The 20,295-nt window shown below is 34.7% G+C and overlaps 1 protein-coding gene across 7 annotated transcripts in view; it reads right to left on the reverse strand.

Moving 5' to 3' along the window:
- SENP7 (SUMO specific peptidase 7) overlaps positions 1-20,295 on the reverse strand; it is a 148,172-nt gene that overhangs the window by 15,552 nt on the left and 112,325 nt on the right. For 6 of the 7 annotated variants that reach the window (XM_042998688.1, XM_042998694.1, XM_042998693.1 and 3 more), the window contains 5 exons: positions 15,458-15,491; positions 6,619-6,798; positions 4,535-4,794; positions 2,753-2,886; positions 1,039-1,155 (listed from right to left, as the gene is read on the reverse strand). In XM_042998688.1, the coding sequence (XP_042854622.1) occupies positions 1,039-1,155; positions 2,753-2,886; positions 4,535-4,794; positions 6,619-6,798; positions 15,458-15,491 (725 nt within the window). The remainder of the gene's footprint in view (positions 1-1,038; positions 1,156-2,752; positions 2,887-4,534; positions 4,795-6,618; positions 6,799-15,457; positions 15,492-20,295) is intronic. The other variant, XM_042998691.1, reaches the window with a different exon arrangement.

Genomic DNA, 20,295 nt, shown 5'->3' on the forward strand with positions numbered 1-20,295 from the left:
CTAGAATTTACAGATCAGAATACTAAAAAGGGAAGAGTCATAGATAAACAGAACTCCAGACATCTGCAGAGTCCTCCTCAAGTATTTAGAAGAATGACCATTGCATGCGTGTGAGGAAAATGCTGGGGTGAGAACTACCTGCAAAGATGAGAGGGAATGAGCCAGTGACAAGAATAGTGCCTGTTCTTACCAGACAGGCTGGAAAACCTCCTAATTCATGGAGGCCCTAGGTATAAGATATTAAAAAAGACCCAGATCAAACTTCTAGAGGTCAAATGTACAGTATCTGAGATGAAGGGCTAGTGATAGAGATTCAGAGCCTGAGTGACTGAAATAAGGCTAGTATACGTAAACAATAGGACTCAGGAAAGATGCAGGCTAGAAACTTTGCATCAAAGTTTATAAAACCTTCCTACCTATTCCTTCAACTAAGCTATGCAAAGTTGAAAATTATTTTTTAATGGCATAGTGATATGTGTTTTTTAAATGACAGGTAACTCTTACAGCACTTGAAGACAGAATAGATAACTACAGGGTTGCTTCTTTTCCTTTCCCAAAGTGATCTGTAATTTTTAGATACTTCCTTCACCACAGTAATACAACAGTTAAGAAGTATAAATAAAAAAAATAAACAAATAAACAAGAACTAAAACAAACAAAAAATAGCAACTCTTCTGGAGTATATACAAACTGAAGTAGTCAACTGTAGAAAACCTCGGTAGGCAAACAAAACAGTTTTTTCAACATGTATTTATTTTGAGAGAGAGAGAGAGAGAATCCCAGGCAGGTTCCACCCTGTTGGCGCAGAGCCCAACACAGGGCTCAATCCCACCACTGTGAGATCATGACCTGAGCTGAAATCAAGAGTCGAACACCTAACCAACTGAGCCACCCTGGCGCCCCGGCAAAAATTTCTAAAATCTGAATTGCTGGCAGGTTACTTTTAGCTAGAGTTAAAATACTTCAGTGATAGACACGCAGTTTAAAGTTCACATCAAAACTGATAAAACAAATGAGATCATTCATCACTGTACTTACTTAAGATAGAAATCAATGATTACATCATTAAGAAACTCTCCTTCTTCTAAGCATTCCAGATCTTCATTAGTTACTCCTAATCCCCCTTTAGTAGGTGGTGGAGGATATACAATCAACCTTAAAAAAGTAAAACTAAAGTTAAAACACATTGGTAGTGAAAATTCTAGTATCAAAGAGATTTGTTATATGGAACAATACTAGGGCAGTGTATTCAATAACTATAATGTACAGAGTAAAAATAATTGACAGGATACAAGCAATTATATTTTCCTTTATTTTCAGAAGCTAGTAATAGTACTTCCATTATCTTTTCGTTTCCAGTCCTTCCCATGTGACCTAGTCTCATATTTGTCTAACCAATACGTTATGTCTCAGTTATAATGCCATCTAAGATGTCTCTCTTCTGCACAATTTTTAACTTTCAACACACTGATGTAATAAACCATGAAAGATTTTCCTGTGCTCTACCTTCCAACTCTAAGTTTGAATCCCCAAGACTAGTTCCTTTCCATTCAAAAGAGCAAGCAGTCAAAAACTATGTTCTTCTACTTGTGGCTAGTCTACACCAACAGCCGAACAATACAGAAATAACAAGGGAGCAGAGAAGCAAGTTTGCTTATAATAAAGTGCTTATAATGTAAAACTTAACAGAATATAGGAAACAAGTAATTATAACACAACCAGAAAGAAGTAGGAAACAAATGACAACTAATTAGGCATCTTTCTTCTGGCACCTTTTCTTAAAACTCAGAAGAGCAGTTGTGAGTTTCCAACTATAATCTTGGAATAGACAGGATGGTCCTCACTGCACAAATGTAGTAAAAAATAAAGGTATAACTATACTTCTTGAACTAGAAAGATTCAAGAAGATGGAGTCAACTGCAACTGATTTAATCTAGGCAACCAAAGCACTTAAATCAAATAAGAACATGTGAAAACTTTAAATGCTAATATGATAGTATTTTATTGGCTATTTTCTATCCTATTCTTTCACTTGCTTTTTTTTTTTTAACAGAAAAAAGGAATCACACAGAAGAATAGAAGTCAACCTTACATGCACAGAATCCCTATTCTGCCTGACCACCCTAAGAAGACATATAAAAGAGGAAATATGAGTAACATAGCAACTTCAGAAAAGAAAGTTCTGATAAACTCCAAAGTACTTAAATTGAGGCATACTTTACTAAAAATAATGGAATGGCACTGTTTTCTTAATAAATGTTTTTAACTTTCTCTAAAATAAAAAATTATTATTTCTATCACTAACCATCAGTGTAAGAATAAAACTCAAAACACTGGGGCGCCTGGGTGGCTCAGTCAGTTGGGTGTCTGACTTAGGTTCAGGTCATGATCTCACGGTTTGTGGGTTCAAGCCCTGCATCAGGCTCTGTGCTGACAGCTCGGAGCCTGGAGCCTGCTTCAGATTCTGTGTCTCCTTCTCTCTCTTCCCCTCCCCAACTTGTGCTCTGTCTCTCTATGTCTCTCAAAAAATAAATAAATGTAAAAAAAAAATTTTTTTTTAAGAATAAAACTCAAAACATTTACAAAGGCAAACTATTGTCAAACCATTATGGTATACACCTGAAACTAATATAATATTGTATGTCAACTATACCTCAATTAAAAAGAAAAAGTCAAACTACTTAAAATCAGCAACATGACTGAAAACTACTAATGTGTCTACCTATCACAAACAGCCTATGATAGTACATACTTCTGAACAGGTCCCGTGTGCCTGACTTCTCGCCATTCTTCATCTGGATTAGATGTAATAGAAAGTGAGTAGCAACCGCTAGTTTGCTTCTGTAGGAAGGTGTAAGTAGGCTTGGTTCTATCCATATTTGAAGGCTGACAAGAAATGGCAAAGAAAAAGATTTCCTTATAAATACATAAATGCACATTAGCTCTCAAAAGGACGAAGTCAAAACCTAAACTTCTATGAGAAAAATGTGACTAAATCAATATCAATGAGTTATATCTATACATTTGGAGTTTCTACAAAGATATAGCTGAATCAAAATAACACTCTTGACCAAAACATATTGTATATACAAAGATCAAAGTTTAACTTGAAGTGTTACAGATCTGGGCTCTATAATTAAAGAACAATGTGAAAACTTTATAGTTCAAAATGAAAAGATACAATAAATAGGACAAAATAAAATTTAAAAGACAAAAAGTTTATATTTGTCATAGCAAACTTTAAAAACTTTCTTTCTAGAGGTATTTGGCAGAGATATACAAGCCTCTCCTAGATTCCCCTAATATTAACATCTTATATAACCACAGTACAATTTTCAAAACTAAGAAATTAACATTGGAATAATAACATAAACTAGAGACTTTATTCTGATCTCACTAGTTTTTTTACTAATATCTTTTTTTCTGTATCAGTACCCTTTAATTCCTGTCTTTCCTTGTCTTTCATGACTTTGATATTTTCGAGAGTACTGATCAGTTATTTTGAAACTGAATTTGTTTGATTTTTCTCATGATTAGACTGAGGCTACACAATATTGGGGAAAATACCAGAGAAGTCATGTACCCTCTCAGTGTATTATGTGACAGGTACACCATGTCGGTATCTTATTCCTGGTGATATCTGCCACATTTCTCCACTGTAAAGTTATTACTTTTCTTTTGGTGATAAATAAATATTTTGGTTGAGAAACTTTGAGATTATGCAAATATCCTGTTTCTCCTTAAGTTTTTACCCATTAAATTTAGTATATCTTGGTGGGCCTTGCCTGTAACAATCATTAACTATGGTTTTTCTTTCTTTTTAATATATTTATGTATTTTTTTTATTTATTTTTTTTTTGAGAGAGAGAAAGAGACAGAAACAGAGTGTGAGCAGTGAAAGAGCAGAGAAAGAAGGAGACACAGAATCCAAAGCAGGCCCCAGGCTGTGAGCTGTCAGCACAGAGCCTGATGCGGAGCTCAAACCCACGGACTGTGAAATCATGACCTGAGCTGAAGTCAGAAACTCAACCGACTGAGCCACCCAGGTGCCCCTAACTATGGTTTTTCTATGGTGGCTTTGTAATTTTTATTCCTTTTACATTTATTAGTTAAATACTTTCCTAAGAAAGAACTGTCAATTATCCACCATCAGTATTTTCCATTCATTGATTCTGAAATTTATTTGTATCAATATAGATTTTGGGTATTTATTTTATTCTTTGGTAATAATCATGTTATCATTACTGATTTTATTGATTGAATTATTCTAGCTGTGGGGTACCTGGCTGGCTCAGTCAGTGAAGCATGTGACTCTTGATCTTGGGGTTGTGAGTTTGAGCCCCACATTGGGTGTAGAGTTTACTTAAAAATAAAATAAATTAAAAATAAAATAAGACTATTTTAGTTTGGTATTCAGAGTTCCCTCAGGTTGACTCCTGAGCACTTAGGACAAAACACAGCATTTTGAAATCACCTGATTTTCAGGGAAAAAGTTTTTACTAAAATTTGACAATTATATTAATCAGATGCTAACCTGAGACACTGATTTCATCTTCATTTCTTCAGCAACAGCAGGAAAAGAATAAGTCGAAGCACAATAATAATGAACAAAAGAACTTTCTTTTGAAGAGAGGTTCTGAAATAAAGGAAGTGCCTGAAACCAAGACAATGGATAAGAAAGTTCCAATTCTCCACTGGTTGTACTTATTTCTGTCATAATATCTTTTAATTTCAATTCTTCTCTTTGCGAAATAGGATTGTATAGCTCAAGAAAAATGAATTCACTGGATTTTGCTGTAAAAGAAAAAATAAATCAATTTTAATCAAGTATTATATTTCAAGAGGACTATAAATAATTTAATTATTAATAACAGCATTTTGTATGTTAGTTAATAACCGAGGGAAATTAAATCCCCAAACAGGCTATTAGTAACCTAGATTCAAAACCCAAGTTTTAAACTCCTCCTGCATTAAAATGGAAACTTCACAATGGCATTAGCTACTGTATCTCTACTACCTGGCATTTGTTAATGAATGTATAAATAAATGAATGAATGATAACTAAGGAACTAATTATTTTTCTCTAGCCTCCTCCATTTATCAAATCTACCAATTAAAAAATTATTCCAACCAACCAAACACTTCCTTCAAAATCATTCTGTTTCATCAAACATTTCAACAATCGTCTCAAATTATATTCTCTCCACCCAGAATAATTATAAATGGCTAGTTTTATTCCCCCCAACTTCTCTGATATTTAATCATGAATTCTCCCAATTAATTTGGAAGTAGGAGAGCAAAGTAACTAAGTAGTCCTCCTTTATCCATGGTTTCATTTTCCACAGTTACAGTTACCCATGGTCAACAGCAGTCCAGAAGCAGATCTTTTTTCTGGCCTGTTGCCATAAGGTCAACAGTAGGCTAGCACTACATCAAAATGCCTGTGTCATTCACCTCATTTCATGTCATCATATAAGCATTCCCTCTTCTCACATAATCACAAGAAGATGTTACACATTCATGTAACTTTTCTTACAGGATATTGTTATAATTATTCTTATTATTGTTAATCTCTTAGTGTAGCTAATTTGTATATTAAATTTCACATGTATAGGAAAGTATGTAGGTATGTCTAGGGAAAAAAAACAGAGAGAGTTCAGTACTATTTGTGGTTTCAGGCATCCACTGGGGTTCTTGGAATATATCCTCCATGGATAAGGGAGGGACTACTATAATATTAAAGGTATAAAATTTATTCACTACTTAACATCTTTAATATATAAGGGAGTAGAGACAGCAAGGTAGAGAGATCAAAGAGGTAAGAAAGAAGCTTACTAATCTGATTTACCCAATTCTAAACTAGACTCCTTTAGGAGTTGAAAACTAAACAAAGTTGGGAGATATTTAAGATGCATATATACAGACCAGTTTATGGGAACATACAGAAAAGTATTCAATCCAGTCTTAGAGAAATGATATATATAAGTAACTAGGTTTTATTTATTTTTTTTTTTAAATTTTTTTTCAACGTTTTTTATTTATTGTTGGGACAGAGAGAGACAGAGCATGAACGGGGGAGGGGCAGAGAGAGAGGGAGACACAGAATCGGAAACAGGCTCCAGGCTCCGAGCCATCGGCCCAGAGCCTGACGCGGGGCTCGAACTCACGGACCGCGAGATCGTGACCTGGCTGAAGTCGGACGCTTAACCGACTGCGCCACCCAGGCGCCCCTTATTTTTTAAAAAACTAAAGAAAATGTTGAAGGTAAAGACTTCCGTATTTTATTTAACTTTGCCATTGATTAGCTGCCACAGTTCTTTATGCAACAAGGGCAAGAAATTCATAAGAAAGGTAGCCAAGGATGGCAACTGACTAAAAGATAAAGTATTCCTTTCATCTTACCAGATAATTTCTCTTGGTTGAGTAAAATTATCAGGAGAAATTGTGTAGAATAAATAATTTACCTTGTATAATATTAAGGGCTAAAATTATTTTTAATCAAGTCTACTTAATTTCAATTCAATGAAATAATTACATTCTATTAAATTGTTTTAGGAGAAAACTATACACAGGACTTCTCAGGTTATTCTGAAATATAGAAATATTTCATATACTCACAGTGCTGGCTTAATATGGAGTTTTCTAGTTGGGTCTGAATCTCTTGAAGATAATTTGCAGAGACCCAAAGGAAAAGGATAGCTTGATTCCTTTTACTGTGATCATCATCCTTATTTTTCCATAACCCAAACCTCTTTAAATGTGTGGTATCCACTAGCAATGAAACCTCATTCAGGGAGACTGAAACAAATAAAAGGTAACAAGTTAATAAATTATCCATTTAGGAATTAACACTGATATGCTTTATGACTCTTCTTTAATACATGATGTTTTTCAAAAAGAAGGATATGTGAAGTTTTACAAAAATCATTTCCAGTGTACTTCACTAACCTTGGCTGAAATACCTCAAACAATATTATTAGCATAAAAAAGATCATATTGCAATTAGAAAGGCCCAAATAATTATCAATCTCAGTTATATTCAGGAAAGGGAAATATGAAATTGAATTTTCATAGCATATAAACTTGTCCAGAGAGATTTCTTACTGGAAGTGCTATATCACCGGAAAAAATAAAATAAGAAGGAGAAGGAGGAAGGGTGGGGGAGGGGAGAGGGAGTGGAAGAAGGGGAAGCAGGGGGAGAGGGGAAGAAAGGAAAGAAGACGACTTTATCAATGCAGACAACTAGCACGGTTTTAACTTAGAAAATCATATATTTCTATCTTGGTTAATATGATCAACCAAAATCCCCAAATGCTATCATTAGCCAATTTATTCTTATGTTTCTTCTCCTAAAATATCTGCATTCCCCTATACAGACAAGCCACTATCAAAAGATTCTCAAAAATAACATGAGCTTTTGAATGGTCTAAGATAGTATTTTTTTTTAATTTTTTTTTTTAACCTTTATTTATTTTTGAGACAGAAAGAGACAGAGCATGAACGGGGGAGGGTCAGAGAGAGAGGGAGGCACAGAATCTGAAACAGGCTCCAGGCTCTGAGCAGTCAGCACAGAGCCTGATGCGGGGCTTGAACTCACGGACCGGACCGCGAGATCATGACCTGAGCTGAAGTCGGATGCTTAACGGACTGAGCCACCCAGGCGCCCCTATTTTTTTTCTTTTTAATTCTTCCATGTTTTGGTGCACCTGACTGGCTCAGTTGGAAAAGCATGTAACTCTTAATCTCAGGGTCATGAGTTCAAGCCCCACATAGGGTATAGAGATTAAATAAATACATAAAACTTAAAATAAAATAAAATTCTTCCAGATTAGATTTTACTTCTTGAAACTTCTAGGAAATCACCTAGAATTATGGGTCCTTCTCTGAGTTAGCAAAAGAATCTTTCCTAAAGATTTTTTTTTTTTAATTCAAAGAAATAGAGAACTGGTATAAAGAAGTCCTGAAGGTCATCTGACCCAACTTTAAGAAAACAAGCAGTTGAACAACTAATACAAGTATTGGTTAAGTATAAACTCAAGATGAATACCTATTTGAAACAAATTTCTTCGTACTCCTCCTCCTATTATCTCCTGGCACCTTGCTACTTAAAATCTACTTCTGAGCCTGAGACACTGGCATCACACTGGAGCCTGTTAGCCTATTACAAATGTAGAATATCAGGCCACACCTTAGATGTACTGAATCAGAACTGATTTACAAATAAAACAAAACAAAAACAAAAACCCCAGATGATTCATATCACTCAACACTGAAGTTTGAAAAGCATTTTACAGTAAGTACTTACATACTTAACTAGTCATCTTAATGTTCCCACACGAGCCATTCTACTTTTAAATATTTTCTTATAATCAATTAATCCATTTTAAACATCTTGTCTTTATTTCTTTCATATTTCCTCTTTCCTTCATTCATTCTCTCCTTCCCTTATTCCATTTCTCCATGCCTTTTTCTTGCTCCTTTTCTGTGTTTCAATGTTTTCCTCTGTGTCTGTCTGCATGCATACCTGCCTACTTACTCTCTATTTCATGGAAATTTTTAAAAACATTTTACATTTCTTCTTTCCCTTTCTAACTCTCTTTCTGCCTCTTATTTATTGACATTTTCTTGGGTAATCCTTTTTAAAATCGCTTCTACCTATCAATCTTTAGCTACCTACTTACCTATCCATCACCTACCTATGGATCTATTTGTATTTTGTACAGCTGCCTACATATCTGTCTACCTTCCTATCTAGCACCCAGTCATCAATCTTATTTTTACTGTAGCATTTTGACTGAGTTACTTTTAGATTTCTTTCCCCACTGTCCACTATTGTACTTTATTTTCTTACTGGCTCCTCCTTTCAAACCCTTCTTTTTATCTCTCATTCCCACATTCTTTCCTTCATTTCTTTTGTATTTTATTCTTAGACACTCATCACTTTAAACTTCTCTCTCTTGCCTCTCCTTTCCTATCTTGGCCACTTCCTTTTTCTTCTCTCTTTGATAGCTTTTTTTCTTTATCTTTTCTCAGTCTAATTTATTCACTATCCTTTTCTTTCTCTATTCTTACCTTGCTGTATACTGCCTGTTTTCCATTCTTCTTAACTTCCTCCCTTTCTCTCCTTCTTTTATCCCTTTATCTCTCCTTTCTCCTTTCCTTTCATTCCTCCCTCTATTCTATCTTTGTATTTTTAAACATTTTTCTTTTCATTACTCTTTTGTTCTCTTTCTCTTTGCATCTATTTTGTAGTCTTTCATACTGACTTAGGCCATTTAAAGTCTGCTCTGTCTCTCCCTATCTCCCTCTCTCTCTTTACCTAGCTATTCTGCTTTATATTTCTTTTTTTTTTTACACTTACTTTGACCTTTCATTTTATTTTTTCCAGATAAAATTAATTGACATAAAATTATCATATAACATTGTGTAAGTTTAAGCTAATGTTAATTTGATATATTTATTGCAAAACAATTACCATCAAAGCATTAGCTAACACCTCTGTAACTACCATTTCACATTCGTGATGAGAACATGTAAGATCAACTCTCTTCGTAATTTTCAAGTATATAATAACAGCATTATTAAATGTGATCACAATTCTGTACATTATTGATCTTATAACTGGAAGTCTATACTCTCTGACCAACATCTTCCCATTTCCCCCATGTCCCAGTCCCTGGTAACCACGATGGCTAGTCTCTGTATTTATGGTTCAGCCTTTTTAGTTTCCACATATAAGCAATATCATGCAGTATTTGTCTTCCTCTGACTTATTTCAATTAGTAAAGGCCTCCAAGGTCCATCCATGTTGTCGCAAATGTCAAGATTTCATTCTTTCTCAAGATTAATATTCCATTGTACATATACACCACAAAATTATCCATTCATCAACAGACACTTAAGTGGCTTCCAAATTTTGGCTACATGAATAATGAGGGTGCATATATCTTTTCAAAATCCGTTTTCATTTCTTTTGGATATAAACCCAAAAATGGGACTGCTGGATCATATAGTAGTTTTATCTGTAATTTCTTAAGTCCATAGACCATTTTCCACAGTAGCTGTACCAGTTTACAATCTCAACAACAGTGTACTTGCTCATTTCTTGTCATTTTGATGATAGCCATTCTAACAGGTGTAAGGGAATATCTCATTGTGGTTTTGATTTACATTTTTGTAATGATTAGTGATGTTTACCATCTTTTCATGTGCTTATTTGCCATTTGTATATCTTCTTTGGAAAAATGTGTATTCAGTTCCTCTGCCCATTTTTTAATCAGACTTTTTTTTCCTGCTGAATTCTCTGAGTTCTTTATATATTTTGGATATTAACTCCTTCTCAGATATTCCACAGAATGCTTTTTCTTTTTTGCTGATTCTTTCCTTTGCTATGCAGAAGCTTTTTTGTTTGATGTAGCTCCACTGGTTTATTTTAGCTTTTGCTGTCTTTGCTTTTAGTATCAAATCCTAAAAAATCATTGCCAAGAATGACAGAAAAAAGCATTGGGGATAAGTTTTTTCACAAGTTTTATGGCTTAAGATCTTACATTTAAGGCTTTAATCCATTTTGAGTTGATTTTTGTATATAATTCAGGTAGGAGTCCAGTTTCATTCTTTTCCTTGTGGCTGTACAGCTTTCCCAACATCATTTATTGAAAAGACTATCCTGTCTCCATTGTATATTCTTGGCTCCTTTGTTGAAAATTAACTGACCATATATGCCTGGGTTTGTTTCTGGGTTCTTAATTTTGTTCCACTGTTCTATGTGTCTGTTTTTATGCCAATACAAAACTATATTGATTACTATAGCTTCGTAATATAGTCTGAAATCAGGAAGTGTGAGGACTCCAGCCACGTTCTTCTCACGACTGTTTTGGCTATTTGGGGTCTTTTGTTGTTCCAGACAGATGTTAGAACTGTTTTTTCTATTTCTATAAAAAATGTCATTGAGATTTTGATAGGTATTACATTGAATCTGCAGATCACTTTGGGTAGTATGGACATCTTAACAACAATAATTCTTCTAATCCATAAGCTATATAACTTCCCCATTCTGAAAAATGTCAGTGAAACTGGCAGCAAAGACAAACAGATTAAAAGAGTAAAAACCTTCAGGAAACTTCTCAGCATTTCTTCCTCAGTCAGCTCATAACCCCAAATAATTGATATTATTTCTGTGCAATCTAGACAATTATTATTAATCCAAATGTACCAACCTCTTGGCATAAAAGCTTAATTTTCTTTAGAAAAAAGATTTAACACCATCATTAAGGAAAGTTTACCTCATTACCAAATTTTCCCCCAATATTTGGTTTATTCTGTAACAGGAATATAGCAGTAACTGAAAATGGGAGTTGTCTATCATCTGTCCTACCCACTATTAGCGATCTTAGTAACAGACCCTAATTTTATTTAGAAACCAAGATACTTAGCTGTTAGAAACTATTTCCTAGCTTCCTTTGCAAATAGATGTGTGGTCAAAGGACTACCTTCAAGCTAAGAAAATTTAAGTAGAAGTTAGGTGGCATGCACATCTAAGAAACCTCCTTCAAAAGGCAAGAGAGGGGCACCTAAGTGGCTCAGGTGGTTGAGCATCCAACTCTTGATTTTGGCTCAGGACATGACAACAGTCATGAGATCAAGCCCCATATCGACCTCTGCACAGAGCCTGGAGCCTGCTTACGATTTTCTCTTTCTCTCTCCTCCCTCTGCCCCTCTCCCGTGCATATGCACTCTTTCTCTAAATAAACAAATTTTTTAAAAAGACAAGAAATAGGTGGTATGTGTGTGTTGTTGTTGTTGTTGTTTTTTTTACCATTTTCCCCTTCCTCCTGCCTTCTACCTAGAACGCAAACATGATGACTAAAGTACAAGCAGACATTTGGACCATGAGACAAACTTAGAAATAGAAGTCATACATTAGGAATGACACAGTACAAAAACAATAGGGCCAGGACCTCTGATGACCAAACGAAACACCGTATCAGCCCTCTTCAGCCTACATCTGGAATTCTTCTTTGGAAAGGAAAAATAAATTATTTTCTTTAAGCCACAGCCAAACAAAATTAATAGCTAATATAAATATGTAAATCATTATTTCTCTCAGCTACTACAGAAAAAGAATAAACATTTAGATCTAGGTTCCTTATGTATAAAAACCTTTTTATATGCATGCCTTGTTTATAAAAGATTTTTATATATGCATATACAGAATTTGTGGAAGAAGACTAATGTTTTCCTCTTATATTACAAAATCATAAAGCCATTACTACTGAAGAGAGTATTTTCCCTAATTGTTAATTTTAAAATACTTTTTAAATGCTTGTTTATTTTTGAGAGATTGAGAAAGACAGAGCATGAGCAGGGAAGGGACAGAGAGAGACAGACACAGAATGTGAAGCAGGTTCCAGGCTCCGAGCTGTCACCACAGAGCCCAATGTGGGGCTTGAACTCGTGAACCTTTCCATCATTTTTTATTAAAAATGTCTTTCAAAAATCACTTGGAACAGAAAAGTTATAAAAGCAATATTTGAAACAAGATATAAATATTAACTATTAAAACTTAAAATATTATTTTTGAGGTTTGTATCATACATATTTGAGAAGTAGCTCTGTTACACAGGTCTTTATAGATTATAGATGATGTAGTGGAATTACAACAAACTGAAAATCTTCTGCACAGCAAAGGAAATCATTAACAAAATGAAAAGGCAACCTATGGAATGAAAGAAAATATTTGCAAACCATATATCTGATAAAGGGTTAATATCCAAAATATATAAAGAACCCAGAGAACCCAACAGAAAAAAAAAATCCATTTAAAAAATGGGCAGAGGGATGCCTGGGTGGCTCAGTCAGTTAAGCATCCGACTTTGGCTCAAATCATGATCTCACAGTTTGTGCTCAAGCCCTGCGCTGGGCTTTGTGCGGACAGCTCGGAGCCTGGAGCCTACTTCAGGTTCTGTGTCTCCCTGTCTCTCTGCCCCTCCCGTGCTCACACTCTGTCTCTCTCTCAGTAATAAATAAACGTTAAAATTTTTTTTTTTTTTAATGAGCAGAAGGGCACCTGGATGGCTCACTCAGTTAAGTGTCTGACTTGTTTTCAGCTCAGGTCATGATCTCAAGATAGTGAGACTGAGCCCCACATGGGGCTCATGCTGGGCATGAAGCCTGCTTAAGGTACCCTCTTTCTCTTTCCCTCTCCTTCTCTCTCTCCACCCTCCCCACCCTATCCTGCCCCATGTGGGCATGCACGTGCAATCTCTCTCTTTAAAAAAAGAAGAAGAATGGGCAGAGAAACTGAATAGACATTTTTCCAGAGAAATCATACAGACGGCAAACAGATACATGAAGAGACACTCAACATCATTAATCACCATAAAAATGGAAATCAAAACCACAATGAGATATCCCCTCATACCTGTCACAATGGTCATTATTAAAAAAAAAAAGTGTTAATAAGGACGTGGAGAAAAGGGAACCCTTGGGGCACTAGGTGGCTCAGTTGGTTAAGAGTCCAAGACTTTGGCTCAGGTCATGATCTCGTGGTTTGTGAGTTCAAGCCCCACACTGGGCTCACTGCTGTCGGCCTATCTGCACAAAGCCTGCTTCAGATCCTCTGTTCCCCTTTCTCTGCCCCTCCCCCATTTGTGCTCTCTCAAAAATAAATAATAAAACATTAAAAAAAGAAAAGGGAACCGTGAACACTGTTGGTAGAAACGTAAACTGGTGCAGCTACTGTGGAAAACAGTCTGTAGGTTCCTCAAAAAATTAAGAGAACTACCATACGACCCAGCAATTCCAGTTCTGAGTATCTATCCAAAAGAAAAGAGAAAAAACATTAACTCAAAAAGATGCATGCACCCCCACATTCACTGTCCCATTATTCACAATAGCAAAGATATGGAAATGACCTACGTATCCATCGAAGGATGAACGAATAAAGAAGATGTGTTATGTATATAAAATGGAATATTATTCAGCCACTAAAAAGAAAGAAATTTTGTCATTTGAGACAACATGGATGGGCCCTAAGGGCATTGTACTAAGTCAGACCAAGAAATACAAATACTGCATGATATCACTTATATGTGAAATTAAAACACACACACACACACACACACACAGACAAGCTCACAGATATAGAGATCAGATTACTGGTTGCCAAAGACAGAGGGTGGAGTGGGCAAAATGGGTAAAGAGGGTCAAAAGGTATAAACTTACAGTTATAAAATAAATAAGTCACGGGGATACAGCCTAAAGTGTGTGACTATAATTACTAATACAGTATTGCACATGTGAAAGTTGCTAAGAGAGATCTTAAAAATCATCAATCACCAAAAGAGAAAAAAAAAAACCTTTTGCAACTGTGTATGGGGAAAGATGTTAACTAAACATACAGTCAGGATCATTTTGCAATATATACAAATACCAAATCATTATGGTGTACACCTGAAACCAATATAAAGTTACATGTCAACTGTACCTCAAGTTAATTTAAAAAAAAAAAAAAGAATATGAGAGAAGCACTGTCACATAGGTATTTTTTTAATGAAAAAAAGCACTTTCTTTTATGAAATTATTTCCTTTTAAATCATAGGTTTTTGTTTCTTCTATTTAGAAGTTAATGTTATATTATTCCATAACTTGTTTAAACATCCTAATTAGGAATATCAATATATTTATTCTGTGCCTAGCCTTATTATTCTTACCACTTATAGCAGCTTCCTGATTATTAGATTATCATAATATACAATTGTGGTTCTGTGCATGGGTACCTGCAGAGTCTGATTAAAATTACTTTGATCACTTCTTCAGTCTTGGAACAGAAGCTTCCTCTCTTCCCTAGTTCACTTGTGAAGTGGATATTTGTGTATATTTTTCTTCCTCATTCTTTTCCTTATTCATTCTCTAAAGAGACTATTCTCTATTGCTTCTTATTTTTCTTAGTGTCATTATTATTCTGAAATGATTTTACTTGGGGAAAGAATAAGAAAACGTTCTGAGTCTTTGCATATTATAGGTACAATTTCACATCTACTTTGCTTTACTCAGATAAGAAAAGATATTAAAAATCTCTCCTAACTCCTATGCAAAACCATTTCACATATTTTGTACAGCATTATAAATTTTCCTTACACTTCCTATTTTTCATACATTTCATCATACCAAAATCTTCTTGCTATCAAAACTTTATTTCTGTTAATCCCAAAAAGTTACCATGAGTCCCTTATTATTCAAGCCATTAAAACAATAGTTTACTATTTTCGATGTTATAAAACACTTTAACACCTTTTGAAGCTGCTTAAAAAAGTGTTAACTAGAAACACATTATTAACCTTAGTTTTACTTAATTTCTATACTGGAAAAAATTATGGCTGCAGAAAGATTTCAAAGTTTTGCTATTTTATGTTCAAAATTACAGTGAAAAAAAGATCATAAGACAATGATAGCTTACCTTGAAATGGGATCTTAACATACTTTGTCGTGAACTAAAGAAAAAACAGAAAAGCAAAAATGAGTTACCACTCAACATATGGTTCCATTCAAAATTTTCAATTTTTCTTTTTCAAACACAAGTATATATTCAAAGTCGATACTAAAAGTGCTCAAGCCTTTTTTTTATTTTCTTATTATTTTCAAATGTTTATTTGTTTATTTTGAGAGAGAGAGAAAAAGAGAGAGCATGAGCAAGGGAAGGGCAGAGAGAGAGAGGGAGACAAAGGATGTGAAGCAGGCTTTATGCTGACAGCAGAGAGTCAGATGTGGGGCTTGAACCCACTAATCGTGAGAACATGACCTGAGCCAGAGTCGGACACTTAACCAACTGAGCCACCCAGGAGCCCCTCAAGTCTTTTTATCAATAAACCAAGAAAATGTAAAGACTTAGTTTTTATGGAAGAACCCAGCACATGTAATTTAATTCTCAATATGCTCATTTGTAAAAACCAGTAAGACTTTATTTAACATATTTTCAAAAATGTTTTCTGAATATTTATAGAAGAAATAAGACAAAGTCTTAAGAAACTGCCAAGAAACCCAACAAGGTATCAGTGATTTTGGTAAATAAACCACAAAACAAGGTTTAATTCTTGGCTTTGTTGACATTTTGGCACTCATATTTCTTTCCATGTTACAAATCCCCTTCCAACTGAGGATTTAGCCAGGTTTTTGTTCTTTCTGCTCTTTCTGTGCCAGGACACTAATTTTCTCTAGGAATCTTTTGTATACATCTGACCTTAAGTATTGTTTTTATAATAAACTCAAGAATCGTGGAGCACCTAAATCTTACATGTTCTACCTAAAATAGGCTTGTGCTCTTAAGTTTGTTTTTCCATTAATGCCAAATAAACTCATACCTATTTATTTATTATTCAGGTTCTCTTTTGATCAATACATTTGTGAAATTGTTTACCAAATGAAGGGTACAGTCTGTGAACACAAAACAAAATCAAAAAGGGTCTTGGTACCTGGTTACCTAAATTACTACCAACAGAGTTCCAGATAAGTAGCAAACAATGCCCAGTGAAGCCACAGGGTTACTGTGACTCCATTTCTTTTTCTAATTTAAGACTTACTTCATATTGTAGTTTCAGAAATATAAAACTCATATTGCAGAGTCTAAGTCAGCCGCTAAAGCAAAATTCAAGCAAACGGACATATGAGTTAAAAGCTGAATTTGAGGTTCAAATCCTATCTCTAACTCTACCACTTATACAAACAGTTAAGTAGGTAAATTTAGGTAACTTACTGAACCTCTGTCAGCTTTAGATTAAAAGCCTTAATCAAAAGGAGCAATTATCATTAGACACAGCATCTGATTAAGTGTATTATCTAGTTTAATTTAGTCAAATACATCTCATTATTCTGTCACTTTCACACAACTGTTTATATATATATATATGCATACACACACACACATATATATGGTGTATATTTTCCTTTCTCAAATTTTGACTTATTTCACTGTGTCTTTAATCTCATAAAATATATCTTGGCAAATGTAAATAACTAGTTACAGAAAAATGAATATAAGGAATGTTTGCTTTTGAGATTTTATAGACATTACTATAAAATTATGAATTAGAAGTAGTGTATTTATGTATCTTGGCCTCAACTTTGTCATCAGTCTCTCATTCTTCCACAATAAGCATTCTTGTCCTACCAAATCTTTCAGCATGGCAAAGATCTGATATTCATTTACACCTTTGTGTGATGACTAAGCCAACATGTAACGTCTCCCAAAAGCAAAGCCCTATTCCCAGCAAAAATTTAATCCCCTGTTGGGAAAATAAGGCAGATGTTTTTGTCAGAGTAAGGTAAACTCAGTTCTCTGAAATCATACCATATCCATTTTGTAACTTCTTACAAAAGCCAGTATAGTTCTCTGAACACAATGTGTAGTTAATAAACATTTGTCCCACTATCAACAAAGTTGAGAAATAAAAACTAAAATGTTCACGTCCATTGCAGCATTCTCTACCTTAAAAAACAATAATACTAACTTAAATGTCCAACTCTATGAAAATGGGCTCTAATTTAAGTAGTTTCCCACTCTAGGTATTTTTCTGGTTTAGCTAAAATGTAATTATCATGAGAGTGAGAACAATATCTATCTCTAGCTAATCTATAACAACACATTACTTATTTTTTTTTAATTTTTTTAATGTTTATTTATTTTTGAGACAGAGAGAGACAGAGCATGAGCAGGGGAGGGGCAGAGAGAGAGGGAGACACAGAATCGGAAGCAGGCTCCAGGCTCTGAGCTGTCAGCACAGAGCCCGACGCGGGGCTCGAACTCACGAACTATGAGATCATGACCCGAGCCGAAGTCGGATGCTTAACCGACTGAGCCACTCAGGCGCCCCTCTATAACAACACATTAATACTCATTAAACATCTGGAAAATGACTGAGTTTAATTATCTTATTTATTCCCCCACAAAAAATTCTTCAATTTCTAAGTTACAGAGCATTATGAACAGTGTCTGAAAAGCGATTATATAAAAAGTCTTTTGAGGGGTGCCTGGATGGCTCAATCAGTGAAGCGTCCGACTACAGCTCAGGGCATGATGTCACAATTTGTGAGTTCGAGTCCTACGTGGGGCTCTGTGCTATCAGCGCAGAGCTGCTTCAGATCCTGTGTCCCTATCTCTCTCTATCCCCCTCCCTCTCTGCCCAACTCTCAAAAGTAAATACACATTAAAAAATAATAAAAATAAATACGTCTTTTGAATCCTTGAAAGTTTTTTTTTTTATTTATTTATTTTGAGAAAGAGAGCGAGTTCACCCATGCGAGTGCGTGAGGTGCAGAAAGAGGGAGAGAGATAGAGAGAGAGAATCCCAGGCAGGCTCTGCATTGACAGTGCAAATCAGGGGTGTGAACTCATGAACCATGAGATTATGACATGAGCCAACATCAGACACTTAACCAACTGAGCCACCCAAGTGCCCGAATCCTTGAAAGTTTTAAGACTTTTCCCTTTTTCCCTTTTGCATGTTATGCATTATTTTTAATTTCTAAAATTGCTTATGCTCTCTCCTTAGTAACATAACTGTTTTAATTTTTGTAGAATTCTTCTCAGTATTTCTTCATATACATATATTATACCTGCATATATTTGCTTTATTTTACTAAATTATTTTCCTTTAAACATTTAAGTTTTCATTTCAATTATAACAAATGTTCCAACAAACATGAAACACATTTTTAAAACCTACTTTATCACATTTATTGAGTATTTGCACTCCCCTACTACCAATAACAAATACTGGGACAACCAAAATGTCCCAACAGTCAGGAATTAAGGACAACACAAATACCCCCAAATAGGTACATGAACTAACTTCATATAATAATGGCAAGTTACGAAACAGTATATATGTCACATGCTTTTGATTTAAACATATATATGTATCTAACGAAGAATACAGAATGATATATACACTGTAGAGTTACTGGCAATTGTCTCTGGGCAAGCAAGATTGTAGGTATTCTTTAAACTGTTTCTTTATTCAATTGTTCTCTTAAAAAATTTTGTTTTAACACTTATGTATTTTTTGACACAAAGAGAGACAGAGCGTGAGCAGGGGAGGGGCAGAGAGAGAGGGAGTCACAGATTCCAAAGCAGGCTCCAGGCTCCGAGCTGTCAGCACAGAGCCTGACATGGGGCTCAAACTCACAACTGCAAGATCATGACCTGAGCCGAAGTCAGACACTTAACCAACTGAGCCACCCAGGCACCCCTCAATTGCTTTTCTGTTTGGTCTTCTTTTTTGCCCATAACAAGCCCACCTAACTGTAATATACAATTAATATATTAACTAATGACAATCCACTGCTGAATATTTATGTTGGATTTTCCTCCCCTGACTAATCAATTGTTGTCATATATTTATATTATCTAATTTTTTACCATCACAAAGAAGCCAACAGAAAAAAAGTGATTAAACTGAATTTAAAATAAAAAAGTAAAATGGGGATAAGGGGAGTGAAGATTGTAAAAAGTGCATGAAATTCCTTAACAGAAAAAAATTGTAATATCACCCCAGGCATGCCAAAATCATTAATATCTAAAAACTACTGTTTAGGGAATATTAATTTTAAACAAACTATTCTTGTGTTTTCATACAAATAAATTTTAACTATATCACAAGTTACTACTGTTTGTAGAACGCAGAATTTGCTAGATTTATACATGAAATTAGGTCTTCCTCCTGCGTGGTCACCAAGTAAACATATACTTTACGTCTTAAATCGTATGCTGTCTTCTCTGTGAAGTCTTCTCTGATTCTTCCAGACAGATATTCCCATATGCACCCTTCTTGTCCATATTTCCATTGTACAAAATATCTATTTATGTGTCTGTCTCTTCCATTAGACTACAAGTTCCATGAAAACACAGACCATGTCTTACCATTTTAATATTCCCTGCCCTATCCCTAACACAGTAAATATTAATAAAACTTTTGGGAGAATACCTCAGTTATAATCTGACATGGTCAATACAATTCAACCAACGTTTTAAGTGCCTATTTAGGTGTGAACCATTTATGGAAGATGTAAAAGCGAATAAAAGTATGGCTCTTCACCACAAGATGTTTAAAGGCTAAAACTGAGAGGTTTAGGCAAAAATGTAAAAACAATTATGAACACAAAGAATAAATCTTACAACAGATGTACAAAGTGTTATAAGTACATAGTAAAGGGAGAAGTTATTTCTGGTTAGAAAAGAGAAATCAGGAAAGATTTCCTGGAAGAGGAAGTATTTCAGATAAACCTTAAAAGATAGTTAGA

This window comes from Panthera tigris, chromosome C2 (genome assembly GCF_018350195.1).
Source record: "Panthera tigris isolate Pti1 chromosome C2, P.tigris_Pti1_mat1.1, whole genome shotgun sequence".
NCBI lineage: Eukaryota > Metazoa > Chordata > Mammalia > Carnivora > Felidae > Panthera > Panthera tigris.